We start from the raw sequence: 20,794 nt of genomic DNA, 5'->3' as shown, positions 1-20,794 counted from the left end.
CGTTGCCAGTTGACCATGCTGCTTGAGAAAAAAAAAATAGGCAGACTCAGCTCCAAGAGTCATTTCGTTCGCGCCCAACAAGTGACTCTATTTGTAGTAAAATACTTAACCACGCAAGAACACCCTCAAAATGCATCATAAACATCAGGCCTGATGTCACATGGTCTGCGTGACTTTCATTTCTAAGTTTTCTGACCCCATTTTAAGCTCGTCATTTTTCTGCAGGGAAGTGATGACGCCCAAGCATAGGGCGGCTTTGACACAATAAATAAGTGCACACCCCAACCCATCCTCTATTATTCAGCCAACCCCCCCGCCAGCACCCTCCAGGGTTCAGAAGCAGATGATGCATCAATTCTGAATGACCGATGAGAGTAAACATTCCAGTGGTACATGGTTCATTTATTCTTTTTGAACTTCCAATCTTTATTTGTAAAAAAAAAACAAAACAAAAACATTTTCACTACGGTTCTATCAACAATAACCTACACACACACAAGCACGCATGCGCGCACACACACACCCCCACCCTCCCCCACACACACACAGTGTCTAACATATTGCTAACAGGGGCGTCCAGAGATCCTTTTAAATAAAACCGCAGCCCTCTTCAAAACAAAACTAAATGTTAATTAGAAGATTAAAAAAAAAAAACATTTCACACTGGCATGAACCAGCAGGTTGCAACCTTTTAAAAGGATGCAAGCACACAATAAAAACATGTTGTGATTCACTTTGTTGAGCTGTAACTTAAAATCAATTCAGAATAAATGAAATAAATGTAGGCTAGATTTTTAAGAGCTTTCTGGAGGCCTCAAGTGGCCGCGTGGGAGCTAAACGCCATAAAAACCAAAAATAAAAGAACATCAAAATTGTGTGCCACCAAGGACGATATTTATTTTCCTGGATGGAATCATGTAATATTTGGGCTGCTTTTGACTTCATTCTGCTTTTCTTTTTGTTTTGTTTTTTATCCCACTTGTGCGTTGACTTCTTGCATATAGTATCATCAAAAAAAAAAATCACTGCAAACAACTGATCACTTGAACCCAAACGCCACAACCATGGAATGGCCATATAAGGACGCGCGAAGTAGTTGTGGCAACCTGGCAGACTTTACATCCTCAAGAAAAGAAGTACTGTGCAGCCCAGAGGCCATGACATCATCGTTCTTGTATGTGTATATAAAAGCATAGGACTGATCAAAGAGGTGCACGGACCTATGCTGTGCTAATGGTAACCATGGCAACCACATGTGGATGGATGTGGTACATTTGCACGCAGCTGGTTTGGATCAGAAAAGAGGTGCGTGGCGGACATTGATGCAGGTTTCCTTACGACGTATAAAGTAAAGCTGGACAGCAGGAACGCTGCCCCAGTGGCATATCATGTGACATTTAATTAGGAAACCTGCCGGCTCTGCAAAATGAGGGAGGAGGAAAAACAACGGGCGTCTGTACAAGCTAACACGACCCGACTAACTCTTCTCTGGCTTTGTTGCTATTTTCAAGCCCTCTTATCCTTCAGGCTTCAGGCTTCAGGCTTCCCGTCATCTCATCTTCCTGCTCCGTCTGTAACCTTTAGCCATCAGATGACACATTAGTGGCCATTGGCAAAGTGCTGTTTGATTGTCCTATTGGTTTTGTGTGTGTATGTTTGTTTCATTTTAAATCCACCTCCCTCCCCCTTCTCAAGCGGCCTCACGCCCGTATTTCGTGGCTGCATCACGCTACGCCTCCGCCTGGTTGTATTCCATCGCTCCTCCGTTCCCATTGCTGCCGAACGGGACGGAGCCGCCGCTGCCTCCGACGCCCCCTGTCCACTCCCCCACCTCAAAGCTCTTCTCCTCCAGCGGTTTGCCAATCCACGCTCCGTAGCCGTGGTCACCGAGCGCTTGGAAGAACTGCTGCTTTGCTAGCTGGAATGATGTGGCCGCCATCTTGGCCTGAGAGTAGGAGGGCATGGAGAGGAGGTCTGTGCGGCCGCACCGCTGGCACAGCGAGCGGAACAGACAGAAGAGGTTGGACTTGGACACGCGGGACACGGCCAGCTTGTTCCTGCAGGGAAGACATTTGGAGCTCTGTTGAAGCATGTTAAAAAAAAACAACAAGTGCCTGGGGTGTGTTTTTACCAATACATAGGAACCGCTAACACAAGGGTGTTTCTAAAAATAGAATTTCACAAGAACACAAACAAACAACAAAAAAACCCTGCAAAAATGGAACAAGAACAAAGTCAAACTATTTTAAAGTTGTCATTAGATGTCCGATATTGGCTTTTTCGCCGATAGCCGATATTCCAACTCTCTAATTTTTTAATCTTATGTTATTGCTTTAAAACTACTCATTAAAGTTACTATCTAATAAAACTACTATCTATGTATATACACTCTTGAGACCAGTTGAAAAATTGCAAGAATTTACATTTTGTATTTCTGAGTTTAAGGAGGTTTAAGCAGAGCTTCAAAATGAAGAAAAAAAGAAGAAGAAAAAAATAAGAGTTGGAAGCGAGACAGAAAATGTTTTGAGGTAACAATTTATTGCAAACAAGCATTAAAGTGAAGAAGAACAATGGAGCTTCAAGTTGTGCAGGGGCGTCAAACGGCAACTGGCTATGTGGAGATGTTGCAGGAAGCAACCCTCATGACTGAAGGCCCTCGTCTGTGTGGTAATGACTGGCTTTTTCAACAGGACAACGCTGCACTTCACAATTTCCCCAGAGGAAGAAGCTAACTCTTTTGGACCATCCTGCATGTTCTCCTAATCTAAATCCAATTGAGAACATTTGGAGATGGATGGGAAGGGTTACAAAAATAGACATCAGTTCCAGACAGTGGATGCCCTGTGTGAAGCCAACTTCACCACCTTTAGCAACATTCCCACCAGCCTCCTGGAAACACTGGCATCAAGCATGCACAAACCCATTTTTCATGTGTTTAACAAGCATGGTGCAGCTACTCTTTACTGAGTCCTTTTTCTTCTAATTTTTATTTTTTCTCACTCCCATTCCTTCTATTTCCATTTGGAAGCTCTGCTTAGAACCTCGTTAAGATCCAACAGTGCACAATATAAATTCTTTCCATTTTTACAGATATATATAGATACACACACAGACACACACAGTGTACAGTATGGTTTTTCGGCTGTACTTTGTGCTCTATAGCTGATGTAATGTGAATTACTACTGTGTTGCATCAATATAGTTGTTATCTTAGCCATCTGAGAAGATCAAATACATTGTTTTTGGTGCCTAACTGTTTCCCAAATACCGTATATTAGTGCATGGGTGAATGTATTAACGAGAGGGATTGACAAAAATTTCTTTGTAGAAAGGCGCTTTATGAAAATAAGTACATTTATTTGTATTCACTTACAGCGCAGCCTTGCCACATCCAATATGGCGGCGACATTGACGTAAGGCTCAGCACTCGATGCGGTGTCTCCGTGTGCGGTTTTGACAACGGCACTTCCTGTTTTGCAGCGTGCTTTGCTGTACTGTTGTTGTAAATGGCTGCTAAGTTACACGTTTAAGGCTCACATAGTTGCCGGTTATTCAGCATTATTCGTTGGCAGTGTCTGTTGTTGTCTACCTATTACTTTGCTGTGTGATGTTTTTTTAAAGCTCTTTCTTTAAAGACACCGTGAGTAAGAATGGCATGTGGAACGATGACAGCTCAAATATCTATACAAATTATACCAACATAAACAACACAAAAAGGGTTGTTTTCCAACAAAATAATTTATTTACAAATATAACACCATGAACTATTTACAATTTTCACATTTGGAACTGAACGTTAAAATTTCTCTACAATGCGTAACCTTCTGCACGCCTCCACGCTCTCACTTCCTCCTTGCTGTCGAATGTGTATTAACATGCAAAAGATCCATGCCGAACTCTTATAAAATGCACTTTTGCCACCTTGTGGCCGTTTTTATAGCTTGAAACTGCTCTAACAGTGACATCCTTTAGCGTGCACTTGCGTCATTGCCTCTTTTTGCTCTTGTGCAAAAAACGTAACCATAAAAGACATATAAATACGTCTTTGTGGTCAGGCGTTGGGGTTCAGAAAAACATATGAATACGTCTTTGGTATTGGATGAGTTAAGTGTCGTGTAAGACTAAAAATAAGTTAAGCTCTTAAAAACTTAAACTTAAAAAAAACAATACATGTTTTCAATATGAACTCTTAACGATGTACTGTACATATAGAGGGAGGATTACTGCGTATGCTTGGGGGACGAGTCTCTTAACGTTATTGAGACGGACATCAAAAATATTGTACTGAGCAGCCAGGATAGACCATGGAACAGTTCCATGGTTTTTATTGCACTTTTATACTGTATATAATTAATAGTCTTCTGTGGTGGCATTGCAGGCAAAAAATGCAAAGACAAAGCAACAAGCTTGCTTTGACTGAATTGTACCTTTAAGGACATCTGACTTTAGAAGTTCCACGGTATTGGTAATGGCAACAATGATAGTTTGTTTTGTGACATACCCATCTAGTTTGCCTTTGGTCCCGTCCAGAACCTCCACACACGTCTGGTCCGGAAGGCTCCAGTTCACACTGGACTCCTTAGTTTTGCCTGTGTGGCGCGTGGAGTCGTACACGCTGACTCGGCCCACCTACAGTGCAACCAGGCGAGGTAAAGAAGGGAAGGTTGTTGGATGGGTGAGTCAGCAATAGCAGCATACTAATTCAGTTGTGTAATACACGTGTCTGTAGAAATGAGTGCTGTGCTGAGATTTCTCCCCATAGTAAAAGGGAGTGGCCTGCTTGTTTGCTGGTCACCGATCAATAAGCTTGTTTCAGTGAAGAAGAAGAAAAAAAAAGAAAGGCCAGAGGGATTCAAACAGCGAGAAGAACCACAAAGTGATTTACGACAGTGCTCTTACCTCAGGGTGGTTTAGCTGGAAGGGAGGAGGGAGACTTTGGTTGAACGCTTGGCCATCTCTCGCCAGCCTGCAGCACACAGCTCTGGTTAGGTGACCGTGGCTGTACAGATACCCTGACAGATAACAGCCCAAAAGAAAGGATACAACATAAGGACCGTTTGACGAAGAAAAATAAAAAGAATCTTAAGGCCCATTCACATTGGGACAGTGCCGATTCACCCCCCCGCACTTACACTGCTCTACAGCATTCACGCTTCTAGCCAATTAAATGTGCCATATTTACATTATACAACACAGAATTCCTGCAATCTTCCTGACACTGTGGCTTATTTGGAGTTACTATATTATAGTTCTAAGACAGGAAGCGGGTTTGTACCAGAGCACTCATACTGTACCACACGGACTACTGAGAGTGTGTGTTCCCTTATGTTGCGTACATCATGTACAGTAGAAACTGCATTAGTTGGTCCCGCTTAACCGTCTATGTTGACCAACTTATGAAGCCCCGGTCCACTTTGTTCTTCTTATTACTAAAAAGTAAAAAAAAAAGCTTAAGTTGACTTTGTCAGCATAACATTTGAGACCCAAAAGAGGTCATTTTTAAGAAAAAAGGGTGTCTTTATGTCGACATGTGTTATAGTATATTGGTTAACGTCATAATTAATGATTGCTATTAATGTTTCGTTGCACACAGTGACTTCCTGTTCAGTGCAAAGTCAGCTTCAACACAAAAGCATGGCAGTATTCACCTGGATTCTACCACATCAACTTTGACTGGTAGTGTCAAGGGGAAAACGTCTTCTGGCTTCAAAATCGACAAAAGACAAGACAAGTTCTTTGAGAATAATGACAAGTACAATTTAAACAAAACTTGCATGCAAGGAAAATGCAAATCAAAACAACCTGAACAGACGGCTTCTAAAGAAAATGTTTAGCTTCCACAGGTAAAGATGATGCTATACAGAATGTGCATATGCTGAATAAAGAGGTGGAAATTAAAAATGTGTTTATTTAAAACTCAGATCATCGATAAATCAAAAAAAATACTTGACCGATTGATCGGTTATTAAAATAATTGTTAGTTGCAGCCATAGAAATCGAACAAAAAATATGCACAAATGGAGGTAAACTGCATCAACAAACTGCCCATTATCATCACACGTTCGCTTTATATCTCTGGTCAAGCAGACATAAACGTGTTCCACTGTATAACAAAAGAGTTGTATGTGAAATTCAAATGCTCAGCTGCAAATGAAACCGTCAGACAGACTGATTTAACAATATGTAGAGCTGGACTGCATCATACTAAATATGCGTACCAATTTCCAGTTTGATGACCTTGTTAGTTAACCACATGAGGAGCGGCATTTTGCTCTCAGTGTAATAGAGTGCATTTATAACTCCCTGCAAGCTACAATCACAAAAATAAAAATATTAACTAACAAAACCTGGGCTTTATTATCATCTGTGAAGGCAAAATCTTTGATGCAGCTTGGTACATGCATGCTTTATATTGTGGCCAATGAGCGTATGTTAATTTAAAAAAAAAAAACAATAAAAACAACTTATGTACAGATACATTGAGAGTAGACGAAACAAAATGGTTTACCTAGTGTGATGGATTTCAGGTAGATGGGATGCAGAAAGTGAGTGAGCAGCGCCCCCTGCAGGCCCAACACGTTCCAGCGCAGGATCTTATCACTGCAGCTCATGGTGCGTAGCCTCTCCCCATGCTGGATACCATCCCAGGTGGGTACAATGGCGCTGGATTCTACTGGGATGGTGCCCTCGCCTGATAACCACAGCACACACGCACACACACGCACACACAGAGAGAGAGAGAGAGAGAGAGAGAGAGAGAGAGAGAGAGAGAGAAAGAGAGAGAGGGAGACGGAGAGGGAGAGAGAAAGAGAGAGAGAAAGAGAGAAAGAGAGAGAGAGAGAGAGAGAGAGAGGGAGAGGGAGAGGGAGAGGGAGAGGGAGAGAGAGAGGTCACAAGAGTATTGAAGGATAGCGGGTGCATTAAAATCTCATTCATGTGTTTTGAGCCTTACCGTTCTCCACCTTGGTGCGCAGCTTGCCCTGCTTGGCATTCTCGAATAGAGGCTGGTGACCGGACGCCTCGTCCCCCGTCTCGCTGCACGACTTGTCAAACAGAGCGCCATCCCCACAAGGTGCCGTGCTTCAAACGAGATGGAAAGAAAAGACCGGTGAGGTTTTGACAGGCCAGACACACCAAGCAGGAGGGCTTGATCATCCAAGCATTGATGCATCTGACAGGGTGGAAGCAGTCGAGGGGAAATATCATTCCCACCTAATGTAAAGGTGGAAGGTGATGTCAGATTTGACCCGCAGTTTGTTGTCTTCCGCCGTCTCAAATATAGTGTTGTCCGTACCATCACAGTGCTTCATCAACTCACTGTACAGAAACCTAAGAACAGTAGGAGTGAGGTATGTACTGCACATGGGACGTAAACCAAAATGATCAATTTCTACCTGATAAATCCCCTTCTGGAGATGATTTCAGCATGGCCGTCATTTACAGTCTCCCCTTTAAGGCTCAGCTCCTCCCCTTTCACACAGCGATTGCCTGAAATTTAAGAAATAAATACCAAAGGCAAACGTTACACATCACACGATATGATGTGACGGAGCACACTGTAAAATGTCCATCAAAGACACACCGGTTCCCAGGCTAACGACAGTTCCCAGGCCTTCCCCCCTCCTCATGACGATGGTGGCCAGGATCTTGCGTCCCAGGAGGCTGTGCTGGATGCGTGTGGTCAAGGCGTTGAAACGCTGGTGGCTGAGCATGGCGATCTGGTCGTGCAACGTGCTGCCGCTCACAGGAAGCTACGGACAGAGGGCAAGCAAAAGAGGATTACGAAGTATACATCTGTCATAGAAGGTGTTTAAAAGAGTTTCATTGTAATTTATGGGCCACTAAGCAATTCAGTTGATTTGTTGTAAAAAAATAAAAAATAAATAAAGTGACAAACCTTTGATGTGTATTAAAATATTTATCAATATTTGAAAAACAACACACTAACTGTGAGACAGTTCTTTTCCTTGCATGCAGCTCAATGGTTGCTTTCGTATAAAAATACCACTCCACTAGTCACTGGAGAGGAAATGTACTCAACTAAAGTAAATACCAGGCCTTTCCTGGTGCTACCATGATTACTAGAAAAGAGATTAATAATCGTACAAAAGCATTTTTACGTTTTCAGCTTTTTAAATATATTCAGAAAAAAAAACCTTACATAGTAGATTGCACTTTCATGATTGAGCATTCACAGCCCGGCCAATTCATGGATTTTTGTTTAAAAAAAAAAGTTTTCTTCGAAAATAGGCTGTTTTTTCCGCAGAAAAGTCTCATTCACGCTAAGCTGGCAATAACTTATAAGTGTGTATTATTACAGTGACTGCGATTGGCTGGCGACCCAAAGTCAGCTGGGATAGGCTCCAACATACAATAGGCTCCAGCATAACTGCTACAAGCAGCATAGGAAATTGAATAAATGAATAATAATACAACATACAGCATACAGGCCACAGTTTTGACATGTTTACATCTTTATGCTTCACAGATAATGTTTTGTCTTTGAGATTTAGCACTTTGTTCGGCGGTCTTTGAATGCACCATACCGTAGTTGCAGTGGGACTCTGAAGGGAAACCTGTATATAACAATTCGATCTTAACACATAGTTAATATATGATTTGAAGCCGTTACTGGCAGACCACATTGACAACATTACAGAGGACTTATACACCTTTATGACTGTTAACCCTCAAGAAATTCATGCACCCAATTGAGCTGCTCGTAACCACCGGGAAGTAACTCTCAAACATGAAATGGTTCTAGATTTGTTTCCCAGTGAGGGTGGCATGTGTCAGGCTTTGAATATGCCTGGGTCCCATATATTTTCTTGTTCTATTCTTTTGTTACGTTTTCACATGCAATGTACAAACACTTATTTTTTTTCATTTTTCTGAACCCATCCCATGTCATTACAATGGTGACCAGAGAGTAAAACGTGACAATATTTCTCATTTAAGAGAAAAGCTGTATCGCCGGCACAGGGTAGCCTGAAGCCAATCAGATTGTGAACTACAGTATGGCCTGGCTACTGTGAATGATAATATGAATAATATGGAAGTGTATAAAGTCGTCATTCTAGTTTTCTTAAAAGGGAATGTTAAAACATTGTCTCGTCCTTGTGAGCCCAATATTGTGCAATGTCTCGTCTCATGAGCTGTGTGTGTGTGTGTGTGTGTGTGTAACGTGACACTCCTACTATGCAGAATATTATGATTAAATATCCGAGGCTAGAGGCCTTCTCCTCCAAAACAAATCTCTCCAGCATGCATTCCCCTGGCTATGGACTCTGAGAACACGCACACATCCTTGCACCCATGTTTTTGTCCTGATAAAGATTGTACAACTATGTATCTGTCTCACCCTGCTGCTGTACCACAAACACCAGCTTTACAGATGCCACATCTGCAGGCTATGTGTGTTGTGGTAATGGTGTCAACGGCGCACGCACACATGAGGACACACACACACACACACACACACACACACACACACACACACACACACACACACAGACACGCACGCACGCAGACAGTTATCGTCCATCCATCCATCTTCTATCCCGCTTATCTTCACTAGGGTCATGGGTATGCTGGAGCCTATCCCAGCTGACTTCGGGCGAGAGGCAGGGTATACCCTGTACTGGTCGACACACAGTTACCATAGTAAAGGTAATTATAACAACCTAGTGGAAATATCAACTATTTTATTTATTTTTTTTAGTAGGAGCCCACACAGGAATTCATTGAGGTGCAGCTTTTATTAGCTCCGAGGCCACTATTTGAGGCAATTCTGTATTTTATGTTGTACTACACACTGCATTAGCCCCAAATGATGATAGAAGAAGACTAACAATACAAAAAGAAAAATAGCTTAATACCTCAGCAGGGATCAGCTCCCCAGTCCGGGCAGCCCTCTCCGCCTCTCCAATCAAAACGCGTAGGGCAGCGTCGGCAGCTTCCTGTTTGCCCTGCTTCTTATTGGACGCGCACACCGCAGGGAACCAGCGTCCACCCAGCTTGGCCTGGTAGGTGAACCTGCACAGGAAATGAAATGAGGACTTCCATTTCTGTATTCTTAGTCTTTTCATTGAATGACATGCTGAATTCAGGAATTGAAAGGAAAAGACATCTCCATGATCGCTGAGACATACTTAGGCTCGTGTGCAGACCCAGACTGGCCCACCAGACGGATCTCGGCAGCAAATCCTCTGGCCCGGGCGTACTCCAGAAGGCCCGAAACCGCATTGTTGTTCAGGTGGTTGATAAGATCCCCGACCCCCGCCTCATGAGCTGCTCGCAGCTCATCAGCCGTCAGGGGTGGCAAAGAGGGGCAAGTCGTCCCGCAATTATCGCTATCGCTGTTGGAGCCGAGAGGCAACTGGGGCTAGACAGAGGATGGCAAAGGATATACTGTAAGATATATAATATATATGTATATATATTTAAATAAAATTATATATATATATATATATATATATTTATTTGAAGAAGGGAAGGAAGGCAATAAATGTCTAATTCTACTCATCTTGTAGCTCCTTACCTTGTTGAGCTGCAGCCTCCCATCAGCCATTAATTCTTTGACGGCCTCCTCTGCTGCCAGCTGGCGCGCTGCCTTTTTGCTTGGGGCTGAGGCCTCTGCAAATGTCGTCTCTCCAACTTTCACTCTGTACATGAACCTGACGAGAACATGCATGCCACGTGTTAAGAAAGCAAGACCGGGAAAATTGTATTTTATGTCTGACGTCAAACTGCATGGGATTACTGGATGTATTTGTACACGCATGCCGCAAGCACTCAAGTTAAACTGTCCCTTGAAGTGTACAATTAGGATTATTGTTTAGGTGAGACAGGAGGCATCACTGTTGAAGCTGGCGGTCCGGTCAAGACAGATGGTTTGTGGCAAATAAGGCAAAACACAAGTTTGCTGTGTGTTCTAGTCAGCTGACTGTGAGAAGGCGTTGTCTCAGACAGGGTAAATAGTCCATACCTCGGGTCATGTGGTGGGCCGACTTGGCCAGTGATGATAAATTCAATGGGGTTCCCGCTGCGTTGGCTGTATTCCATCAGGACCGACACCGGATTCTTCCCCCCAGGCAGAGAACGGGACAGAGGCTGGCGGGACCCCTCGGCCATGCCCATCACTTCCACACTACCGGCCCCAAAAATCCCCCCAGAGCCTTCAATGGGACCCTGGTGTAGAAGACAAAATTAATTTGATCGATTTTATTTGTTTATACAGTTTTGACAGACAAAAGTGTTGGTTTCCACAAAGTTTGCTGCTCCAGTGTTTTTAGATCTTTTTGTCAGATGTTACGATGTTGTTCCACAAGCCACTTAGTTATCACTTTCGCCTTCGGAAAAGGCATTGTTTGTCAACAAACTGTTCATGGATGGAATGGAATGTTATTCCCGTTTCTCATCGATGCTCGATGCCTAACCCTACCGACAAGCCACCGCGTTAGGTGTTACTTAAGTCACCGTACTTTGTTACATGGTTAAGTTACACTTTGCCTATTCTGCATTTAGAAGACACTCTCCAACACATAAACTACAGAATATGGGTAATTGTTTTTTCATGAGGTTTTCAAAAACAAAAATGAAGTTGTGAACACATACTCCTGTGAAAAGAGACTTCAAAGCATTTACTGTATGTTCAATGGCTTGATATTTATAAACTGGTTGAAAATAGCCCCGTGAGAAATTCATAGTAAAGTACCACAATTTCCGGTGTATAAGCCGCTCCATTAAAATTTAAAAAAAAACTTTTCACCCTGCGGCTTATACAGCGGTGCGACTAATATGTGGTCATGTTCTAAACTCGTGACATCGCATATACTTCTGAACTTTAAATATTGTGTCGCTCACGGGTCAGTGAGAAAGGGGTAGCTCCTCATTTGGCAGGAACCAGTCATGAGCTATAAGGAACTCAAAATGAGCTCAACAAACCATCGGAAATCACAGGAGGTCATTCCTCACCAGAACAGTCTAACTCACTGTGTCACAAAAGACAAAGCTATAATCATCACACAGCAACTAAACACACAACAGGTAGGTAAATATACAAGACAAGTACCAATACGAGTGGAGACTAATAACTATGTTAACTGCTTCCCATCATTGTTTGCCTTGCTGGGAAGCAGGAAATCTATTTCCATTGTCTAGTGTGCGCAGGTGGCTCTGCCCTGCCGGCTGGACCAGCAGCGCACTGCACGAGAGAGCAGACAGGCGGCAGCAGAGCAGCTCCTGCAGAACATGACAGTTTGTCGTTTAAAATTACTAGCAATTGGCAGACAGCAGCTCACACAAAGACTGGTGGAGAAGAATCTATTAGAAAATGTAAACATCATTAACAGCAACATTTGAGTCTACTTCTACGTTTGAGTCTGTGTCTAGCAGGAAGTCTACTTCCATTTTAGGGAAGTCTACCCACTGCTTCCCAGCAAAACAAAGTAAATGATGACTCATATTGGTAGTTGTCTTGTATATTTGTTACCTACCTGTTGCATGTTAAGCTGCTGTGTGATGATTTTTTTTTTATGACACAGTGAGTCAGACTGTTACGTTGAGTAATGACCTGCTATTTCCATTGGGTTGACAAGCTGATTATGATTTCCCGTGTAGCTTATGTTTGGTTCCTGCCAAGAGCTACGTCTCTCTCACTGACTTGTGCGTGCCATAATATCCTATTTTATGATGTGGACACCTGCGGCTTATAACCTGGTGTGGCTTACATATGTACAAATCTTTTCTTTTACTCTAAATTTAGTGGGTGTGGCTTATATACCAGAAATTATGGTAAATGATAAAAAGTTCATATAATTTTTAAAAATTATCGAGATACTCAGACATTTCACCCAAGAACTTTGGTTAGCGCCCTCATTTGAGCCATGCAAAGTTTTATGACCTTACCACTGAAAAGAACTGCAATGAAAACAAGGAATTAGAATTGCTCAAATTCAAATGATGCTCAACCCTACCTGTGAAGTCCTTTTTGCGCAAAGCAATGATGACTGCATGTGTTTCCTTGCAGTAAACTTGGTTAACAGAGGAAAAACAAAGATTTCAAGCCCCCCCCCATTTTCATGACAAAGAGGGACTTTGCAATTAATTGTCATTCATCTTATCACTATTCAAAACATTCTGGCGAACATTACCATCTTAAAAACTGAAGCAGCAGACTTTGTGAAAAGGAAAATTTGTGTCATTTTCAAAACTTTTGGCCATGACTGTACAATTTTAAAAAAAGACCATAAATCTGCACACTTACAGAGTCTGAAAGTATGCCCATTTTGGTTTGGTCCATACCGGCAGTACTTCCCTCGCTCCCTGTACTTGCACCTCCCTGCATCTCTCCGAAAAGAATCAGCAAGGTGGCGGCAGCTGCATCTTTCTTCGCCACCTTTTTTGTGGACGCTTCCGCTACTGGGAACAGTCTCCCATTAAGCATTACCTGCATGCGGAATCTGCAAGAGAAGCACTTTGAGATTTAGGACTTCTCAAGTGAAACAATTTGCCTCCAAGTGCAAGTTCGCAGTACCAAATTGAGGGACAAACCTTGGATCATGGGAGGGTCCTGACTGGTCAAGTAGTAGAAACTCACAGCTGTGGCCAAGATATTGGGCGTACTCCATCAGGCCGCTCACAGGGTTCTTCAGCCGAACCTCTTGCAATTTAGCCCAAAGGTTCTGCGCCGGTGGGGCAGCCAGAGACACAGCGACGGTTCCTATCGGGTTGGCCGCTGTCTCTGCGTCTGTCGATTTGCGGATGGCATTTAGGAATTCTGGGATATCGTCGGAGGCCCACTGTCCTTCGCTGGTCTCTGCACTCTGGTTTGCATTTAAGGAAGGTGGCTGAACGGTGGCAGGACACACCCCATATTATATTCAAACAAATCAAAAAGGTAAGCAGACTTTGGTAAAGACGAAGGTAATTGGTACCTACCGCTTCAGTATGCTTTGGTATCCAACTTTCGTCAAATGGCAGTGGCTCCAGGTCTGCTATTATTGGTTCAGGCAGTAAGAGAGACTCCTCCATCTTCACCTCATGAGCAACTTCCTCCACCTGGCTGCTCTTGGCGGCTTTGAGGCTCCTTCTCATCCTCTCTCTGCGGTGGGTTGAGAGCTCCCAGGTTGGGGGATTGACTTCGCTGTTCTTCACGACATCGCCTTTTTTCTCCAGGTCGTAGAGGGTTGAATTGACCTGCATGGAGTTCTTCAGACCCATGTTTTTGGCAAGCACGAGCGAAGTCACCTCCCCTAAATCCAGGAGGTGCTGCAGAACACGCTCCTTCTGATCTGCCATGGTTGAAGGTTTAGGTGGATCAGGGGTAGTGCTGGGGCTCGGGTGTCGTTTCTCCTGCGGCTGGCTTTCTTCCAAGACAGAAGACTCAGAAGAAGAGAAGAAAGAGCTGATGTCAATAGCAGTGTTGTTTTTTTCTACCTGTCCTCTCTCGTCTAAAGTTTCTGTTTTGATTTCTAACTTCACTTTGGGGGTTTGGGGGTTTTGCTGTTGCTCGCTACTGACAGCTTCTTTGTATAAAGTCCACCATGGAGGTGAGAGTCCTTGCTTGGAGGCTTTCTGTGAACGTTCCAAAGCGTAGAGAGCCTGGTTGATTATCTTTCTGGGAAGATGTAGTTTTTTGCCCAACAACTTTGCAGAGATACTCTCACTTTGTTTTAGAGCAGTCAAAGCCTGGTGGACTTGGTCTTGGATTTCTGGTGTGAGAGTGATGTAACCTTTACTGAAGCTCAGCTTGTGGTCTTTGCTGTTGGTCCTACTCTGGTAGAGTGACAAGCTCTGAAAACTGGTGCAAAAATTGCTATCTGGTACGCTCCATTCACAGTAGGAGCTGCGGCATCTACTTTGCACCGGGTTTTGAGTCAAGCGCCTGGTTGGTGGGTGTCTTTTATTGGGTGGCCATGCAATACTCTGGTCCTGGCTGTAACACCCTCTACCCCGGTATGACTGTGGATGTCTACTGTAACTGGACGGCTGCTGGTAGTAGGAGGAATCAACTTTGAACTGCGGTGCCTCGGTTCTCTGTCCTCTCAGAAACTGGACCTGCAGATTGCGAAAGGAATCAGGGGCAGGGTGGGGATCACAACTTGGAGGATGTGAGGTGAAGTTGGCAGGTTTAGGAAGCGTGTTAGTGGGGCTCGGTATGGGCAGAGCAGAGGGGATAAGAGGAGATGAGTAGTAACTTGGGAATGGCTCCTGGGGCTGGGGGCCGCTTCTCAGAAAGGAGGCAGATGGGCCAGATTGTTCATGACGCTCCCTTTGCTGGAGATGGAGTGGTGGGTGCCGGTGGGACTGTTCTTTGTAAGGCCCTCCTCTACCTCTGCTCATAGCGCAGGGGTGAAGAAAGAAGGGGTCCAGACAGCTGGCTATTCAGCTTCTATCTGAACATGCATCCACCAACAGTAAAGCCTGATGCCAAGTCAGGCCAGGATAGAGCACCTGGAATACAAAGAATGACAATCGCAGGAGAACGTTAGAAACAGATGTTAAAAAAAATCTAAGCAGTGAGGAGTGTCAAAGAAAGTAACTCCAGTTGCTGGCAACCCTTCAACATGACATGATCAAGTGTCTCTGGATGAAGCTGTGTACCAAATACAACATTAGAAGATGTTTCTTTACCAGGACAAATTCCTACCCAGTGATCTATAAACTTTTACCAGGACTATGGGGGGGGAATGAAAATCAACACCGGGGATGCTTTCTTTAGAACTATAACCTGGTCAGGCAACAAGGATATTGCAAGGTGACATACTGTCTCCCAGTCGAAGGCACATTGAAACTGAATCCCAGGGTAAAAGGACGACGATGAATAATTTAAGGTCTTCTTGTGACTATTCCGTTTTATTTCGAGCCTTACATTTTTTTTTGATGGATGTGACTCTGGCGCTGTAATGTGAGACAGTGTTGCGGGCAAAGAGGGACACCGGCCTATGAAAAGGCATTTGAAAAACATGTTGAGTGGAAATTGGACAACTTCACCTCCATCACATGTACAGCCAATGTGAAACAATGTGAATATCCCATGACTGTATGTATCCTGGCATATCCCCGAAATAACTACTGTCTAGTTACACAGCATTAAAACATGTACACAGTGACTTCCTGTTCGGCGCAAAATAAGCTTCAAATTCAAGGACAGTTACAAACAAAATGCACCCATTTAGCCACCGGAAGAAAGATTTGCATGTGTACAAAAGCTTTACTGTCACTGGGCCATGACATACAACAAAATTACAGATTGCACTGGACTTCATTGCTCTGTGGTAGAAGACTGATTCAGCTTCAAGTGTCAATAATGTCTGACAACAACAAAACACCAAATACTGAGTCAGGTTTCTTCCAGTCAGCATCCCTGACCTGTCACAATGATGTGAGCATGTCTGAATGCTGCCACATTAATGGAGTATACCATAACGGTAACTGGGGCTGATGTAGCCAGACGCCTGAGGCCAAACCAGGTTGGGGCCGACTCATCTTTGACCCCTGATATGAGAAAAAACGCTGACAGCCACAGTAGAAACTTTCAAAGATTTTGCCGGGGCGGGCAGATGTCTTAGTCTAATCTAATCCTACTGTCATTCACTGATGTACAAAAGAAACTAACTACATCAAGCTAAAACCACAAAATGAATAGTGACTCATAAATCGGTACAATAATAACGCGGTATGACGTGTGTGTGACAGGCGAAGTGTGTTTTTACTGGGTTGGATGTCTTCAATGCCAATGTATTAAAGTCTGGGCGGTTCCCTTTTCATTTTAATCCGAAAAGAAAAAACAATCAACTGCTCCTCGCACACAAAACACATACACAATATCATGGAAGCGTTGAACACAAGCGACGCGATTGGGTGCGCCCAACTTTGACTCAGCGTGACAATTTTCTTGGCTTACTGATTTTCAATAAAATAAACGCCCTTATTTCCGGAATTCATATGCATTTAGATAAAATTTTATTTCATTATTATAGTTACTTACAAAAAACTACTTACTAGGGGTCGGGGAAATATAATCGATTCCTCACGATGCTGACATTGACGATTATTAATCGATTCATAAATGTTAATCGATGCTGACGAAACAAAAAAAATGAAACAAAAAGACGTAAAGCGGAAGTGCTGCACACACAGTTTATGGTGGTGCACCTAATTGTAAGACGCTACCAGAATGGCTGAGCGTAAAGGCCCGCATCCGCTAGATGTAAAGCGAGCAACTGGAAGCACTTTGGCTTTCACGTAGTTGAAGGTAAAAATGAGCTGGACAAGAGCTAGACAATATGCAAGTTTTGTCATACAAGCTTAAACTATCTTGGGAATACGACAAATATGACAAACCACATAGTACGTTTCCACCCGAACCAGGAGGAAAAACAGCCAGTTGAAATTGCTGCCAACCAGAGAACCACCGAGCAGGTGATAAAAAAATTTCCACCCAACTCGGAAAAGGTGAAGCGAATCACAAAGTCAATAGCAACTTATATTGCTGTATTTGGCTGTTGAGAAGCAGGGCTTCGTGTTGTTGCTCACTTTGGAACCCAGATACAACGCCCCATCACAACGTTATTTCACTGACATCGCAATTGTGAATAAGGGCAGCCTAGTTTTTTTGGTTATTCATAATATACTGACGTCTGCAAGCATCATTCTTGTATGTGAGCCGCTGGTACAGAAATCTGTATTTTGTATGAAAGCTGTTTTTAACTTTGCTATACAGCAAAAATATTATTTTGTCCGAGATTCTAAGCTTAGGATTTTAGTTAGAATTCAGAAGTCTATATTTATTTGTGAATAATGGCAGATTCTGTTAATTTGATACATGCTGCTACTGGTGCACTTTACTTTTTGCTGGTTCTGTGCAATGGGAGATATGTTGGTAGATGGAACCTTCCATTTAGTAAAAGATAATGGAAGTGAATCATCAGTTTCATGTTTATTTTAATTGTGGATCATTACAAATATGCTTTGTTTTAGTAGTACACAGTGAGTAAAAAGAAATTATATATTTAAAAAATTATGCATGAAAAATTGAGAAACTATTTTATTATTATAGAGGATCATTGGCTCGCAGTTTTGCTGTAGATGATTGAAAAAAAACAGAGCGGTCCTGTCATATACAGCAGTGAATCTCAACTGGTGGGTCTGGAACCAAAAGTGGCTCGCGGACCAATTCTGGGTGGGTCGCACACAGCAAGTGAAAAATTATATTAAAATATGTAATATACAACTGATTGGGATGACTGGGCCTTAGAGATAAGGTGAGAAGCACTGTCATCCAGGAGGGACTCTGAGTAGAACCACTACTCCTCCGCATTGAGAGGAGCCAGATGAGGTGGCTTGGGCATCTGGTCAGGATGCCTCCAGGACGCCTCCCTGGGGAGGTGTTCAGGGCAAGTCCGACTTGTAGAAGGCCTCGGGGAAGACCCAGGACACATTGGAGAGACTATGTTTCCCAACTGGCCTGGGAATGCCTCGGGATCCGCCGGGAGGAGCTGGACGAAGTGGCCGGGGAGAGGAAAATCTGGGCCTCCCTGCTTAGGCTGTTGCCTCCGCGACCCGATCTCGGATAAGCAGTAGAAGATGGATGGATGGCTGGATGGATATACAACTGATGTTGGACTTCTTTTGAAGTAAAATTGAGCAATATTTTACTGCTCTTCTACCTCATTTCCTTGACAAAATGCCTGAACAAATTCCTCAAAAATGCACTTTTCATGTAATGTGTACTACTGTTCCAAAAATTGAAAAAAAAAAAACATTTGCCTGGTTTAATTTAAAGTGTACAAACTATAACATATGAATGCATGAATGAGTAAAATAAATGTCATAAAATATATAATAAATGCAAATATAAAGGACTTGAATAAAAACTTATAAAAAATAAAAATATAAACTTAAATAAGGTGGCAAAATAAAAATGACTTAAAATTGCATACAATAAATTAAATCAAAATAACTTAAAAATGTAGAAAAAATATTTTTTTTAAAGGTAGACAGCAACAAATAAACAAACATTGCTTAAATAAAAGTGTAAAAAGGCCTCAGAAATAAATATTAAAATGCCTTATGTGAAAAAAAAAATGATAACAATAAACATATTTAAAAAAAAAAAACAGTAGACCAGGTCTTTGAAGACATTTCATTTGAAGACTGCTTAAGAGCCAACAGTGCAAGATGTACATTCGTACAATTTTTCAATTGGTCTTAAAATTTCGATCTGTACATATAGTCTTAGTAATTCAATTATTTCTCTCATTTTTCAGTAAATCAACATCATCTTGGATGGATAAATTTATTTACAAAGCACAGTTATGTAGTCCGTCAGACCCAAGAAAACGTTTTTTTCCTATCCACAATGTAAATTTAAAAAATAAAACTGTTGATTAATAAACTAAAAATGAAACCAGCTAGTCGTTCATTAAGTTAAATGCCTTATTTTATGTGTATTTATAATTGCGCTAACGTTTCACTTTGCTTCTTTTTAGAGACCAGGAAGTATGTCTGGAATTCATGTGAACCTCACCTTTTGATGCAAAGGCTGCGATGAAGAGCATTTGAACGTCTCAAAAGAATCAAGATGGGTGTCGGTGAGTGGAAAATAACAAGAGTTAAATCCCCGCCTGGACCGATGCAGCTGCGTACTTCAGAAGTCGAACGGAAAAACTGTTTCCACCAGAAAACATTCAAGCAGGCAACAGAAAGAGGTCCACGAGACAGAAAGTTTCGATTTTATATCTGAGGTGGTTAGGTTTCGATTTTGTGTCACGTGGCCGGAAAACAGTAGCTGTCGCCTGTCGGTCCGGATGCAGATCATCATTTCTGCAAAAACTACAACCGCGGTATACTGTTAAATGACTAACTCTCTTATGAAGTATGGCTAATAGTATAGTCTAGCTAATAAAAACGTGAGTATCGATGTTTTTAAAGGGCATACGTTTTGTTATGGAGCTCAATTACCCGTTGCCCCTGACAGCAAAAGCACACCGTGTCAACTTAAATCACACAATGAAAAATGCACACACTTGAGTCTTGAAAATGCCAACTATGCAACTCAAGACGGCAGCCAAGCCAGCAAAACGCATGCAACGCAAGCGACATAGACTTTGAATGAGAAAAAGGAGTATAGCATTTCCCTGTCTTAATTCACCAAAACCTGGCTCCATATTAGTATTCAGACGCACAAGTATGCACTGAGCAAAGTGGCATTTTAAAGCGGTAAAGACTAATTAAAAGTACCCAAAACAGCCAAAGTTCATATTGTAGCTAACGTTAGCTAGCATCGCTAGCGCCCTTCTGTGGTGGTCGCGTACTGCACCGACACTGCACCATTTCCAACTAGCGCCCTGGCGCCCAAACCATTCATTTGCTTACTACATTACACGGAGCATATTTAACACATCCTCTCAAACGATTAAAAGACACAATAAGTGGTTTAATCGCTCACCTTGGCTCACGGTGTTTATTCTCTCCGTGGACCCTCAGAAAACCGTATTGCGGAGATGGAAACAATCTCTGAATGGTTGTGAATTGTGACGCCATCACTTAGCGACCAACAGAGCGTCGTCGCATATTGATGACGACACGAACTATTTGCGTTTGGAGAAGAAGAAAATCGGACTCTTGGGGCACAAAATGCGATTTGGCTCTGAGTAAAATCATTGAGTAAAAATAATTCTAAAATACGAATGTATAAATATCTACGTTATATGTTTTTTGAGTGTTGAAATAATTTCTTCCTAACTCATTATTGTTTATTAAATCATCATCGTGGGTTCGTTGTAGT

General features: G+C 42.5%; 1 protein-coding gene across 2 annotated transcripts; it reads right to left on the bottom strand.

The window, feature by feature from the left end:
* Positions 1–317: 317 nt before the first annotated feature.
* On the bottom strand, positions 318–20,557 carry adar (adenosine deaminase RNA specific). Of its 2 annotated transcripts, none has more exons than XM_054782644.1 (16): positions 20,456–20,557; positions 13,942–15,456; positions 13,555–13,850; positions 13,268–13,463; positions 10,988–11,190; positions 10,541–10,676; positions 10,152–10,384; positions 9,879–10,035; positions 7,583–7,751; positions 7,395–7,488; positions 7,213–7,329; positions 6,953–7,080; positions 6,509–6,691; positions 4,900–5,012; positions 4,502–4,629; positions 318–2,057 (listed from the first exon to the last, which is right to left on the bottom strand). In XM_054782644.1, the coding sequence occupies exons 2-16, from the start codon at positions 15,343–15,345 to the stop codon at positions 1,730–1,732; spliced, it is 3,885 nt and encodes a 1,294-aa protein (XP_054638619.1). In that variant the 5' UTR covers positions 15,346–15,456; positions 20,456–20,557; the 3' UTR covers positions 318–1,729. The 2 variants fall into 2 exon arrangements, with proteins under 2 accessions (XP_054638619.1, XP_054638620.1); XM_054782645.1 differs by lacking the exon at positions 20,456–20,557 and adding an exon at positions 19,535–19,749.
* Positions 20,558–20,794: the final 237 nt, after the last annotated feature.

Source organism: Dunckerocampus dactyliophorus, chromosome 7 (assembly GCF_027744805.1).
Source record: "Dunckerocampus dactyliophorus isolate RoL2022-P2 chromosome 7, RoL_Ddac_1.1, whole genome shotgun sequence".
Taxonomy (NCBI): Eukaryota; Metazoa; Chordata; class Actinopteri; order Syngnathiformes; family Syngnathidae; genus Dunckerocampus; species Dunckerocampus dactyliophorus.
The sequence above is the reverse complement of the archived record's forward strand: the minus strand, read 5'-3'. Positions and strand labels throughout refer to the sequence as shown.

What these genes read in the sequence shown, in the direction of transcription:
- adar (XM_054782644.1), bottom strand. Translation starts at nt 15,345, where the DNA reads ATGAGCAGAGGTAGAGGAGGGCCTTACAAAGAACAGTCCCACCGGCAC. An exon ending in TCCAGCTAAACCACCCTGAG is followed by an intron (nt 4,630 to 4,899) that starts GTAAGAGCACTG and finishes GTTGCACTGTAG; the next exon opens with GTGGGCCGAGTCAGCGTGTA. An exon ending in ACCAAAGGCAAACTAGATGG is followed by an intron (nt 2,058 to 4,501) that starts GTATGTCACAAA and finishes TCTTCCCTGCAG; the next exon opens with GAACAAGCTGGCCGTGTCCC.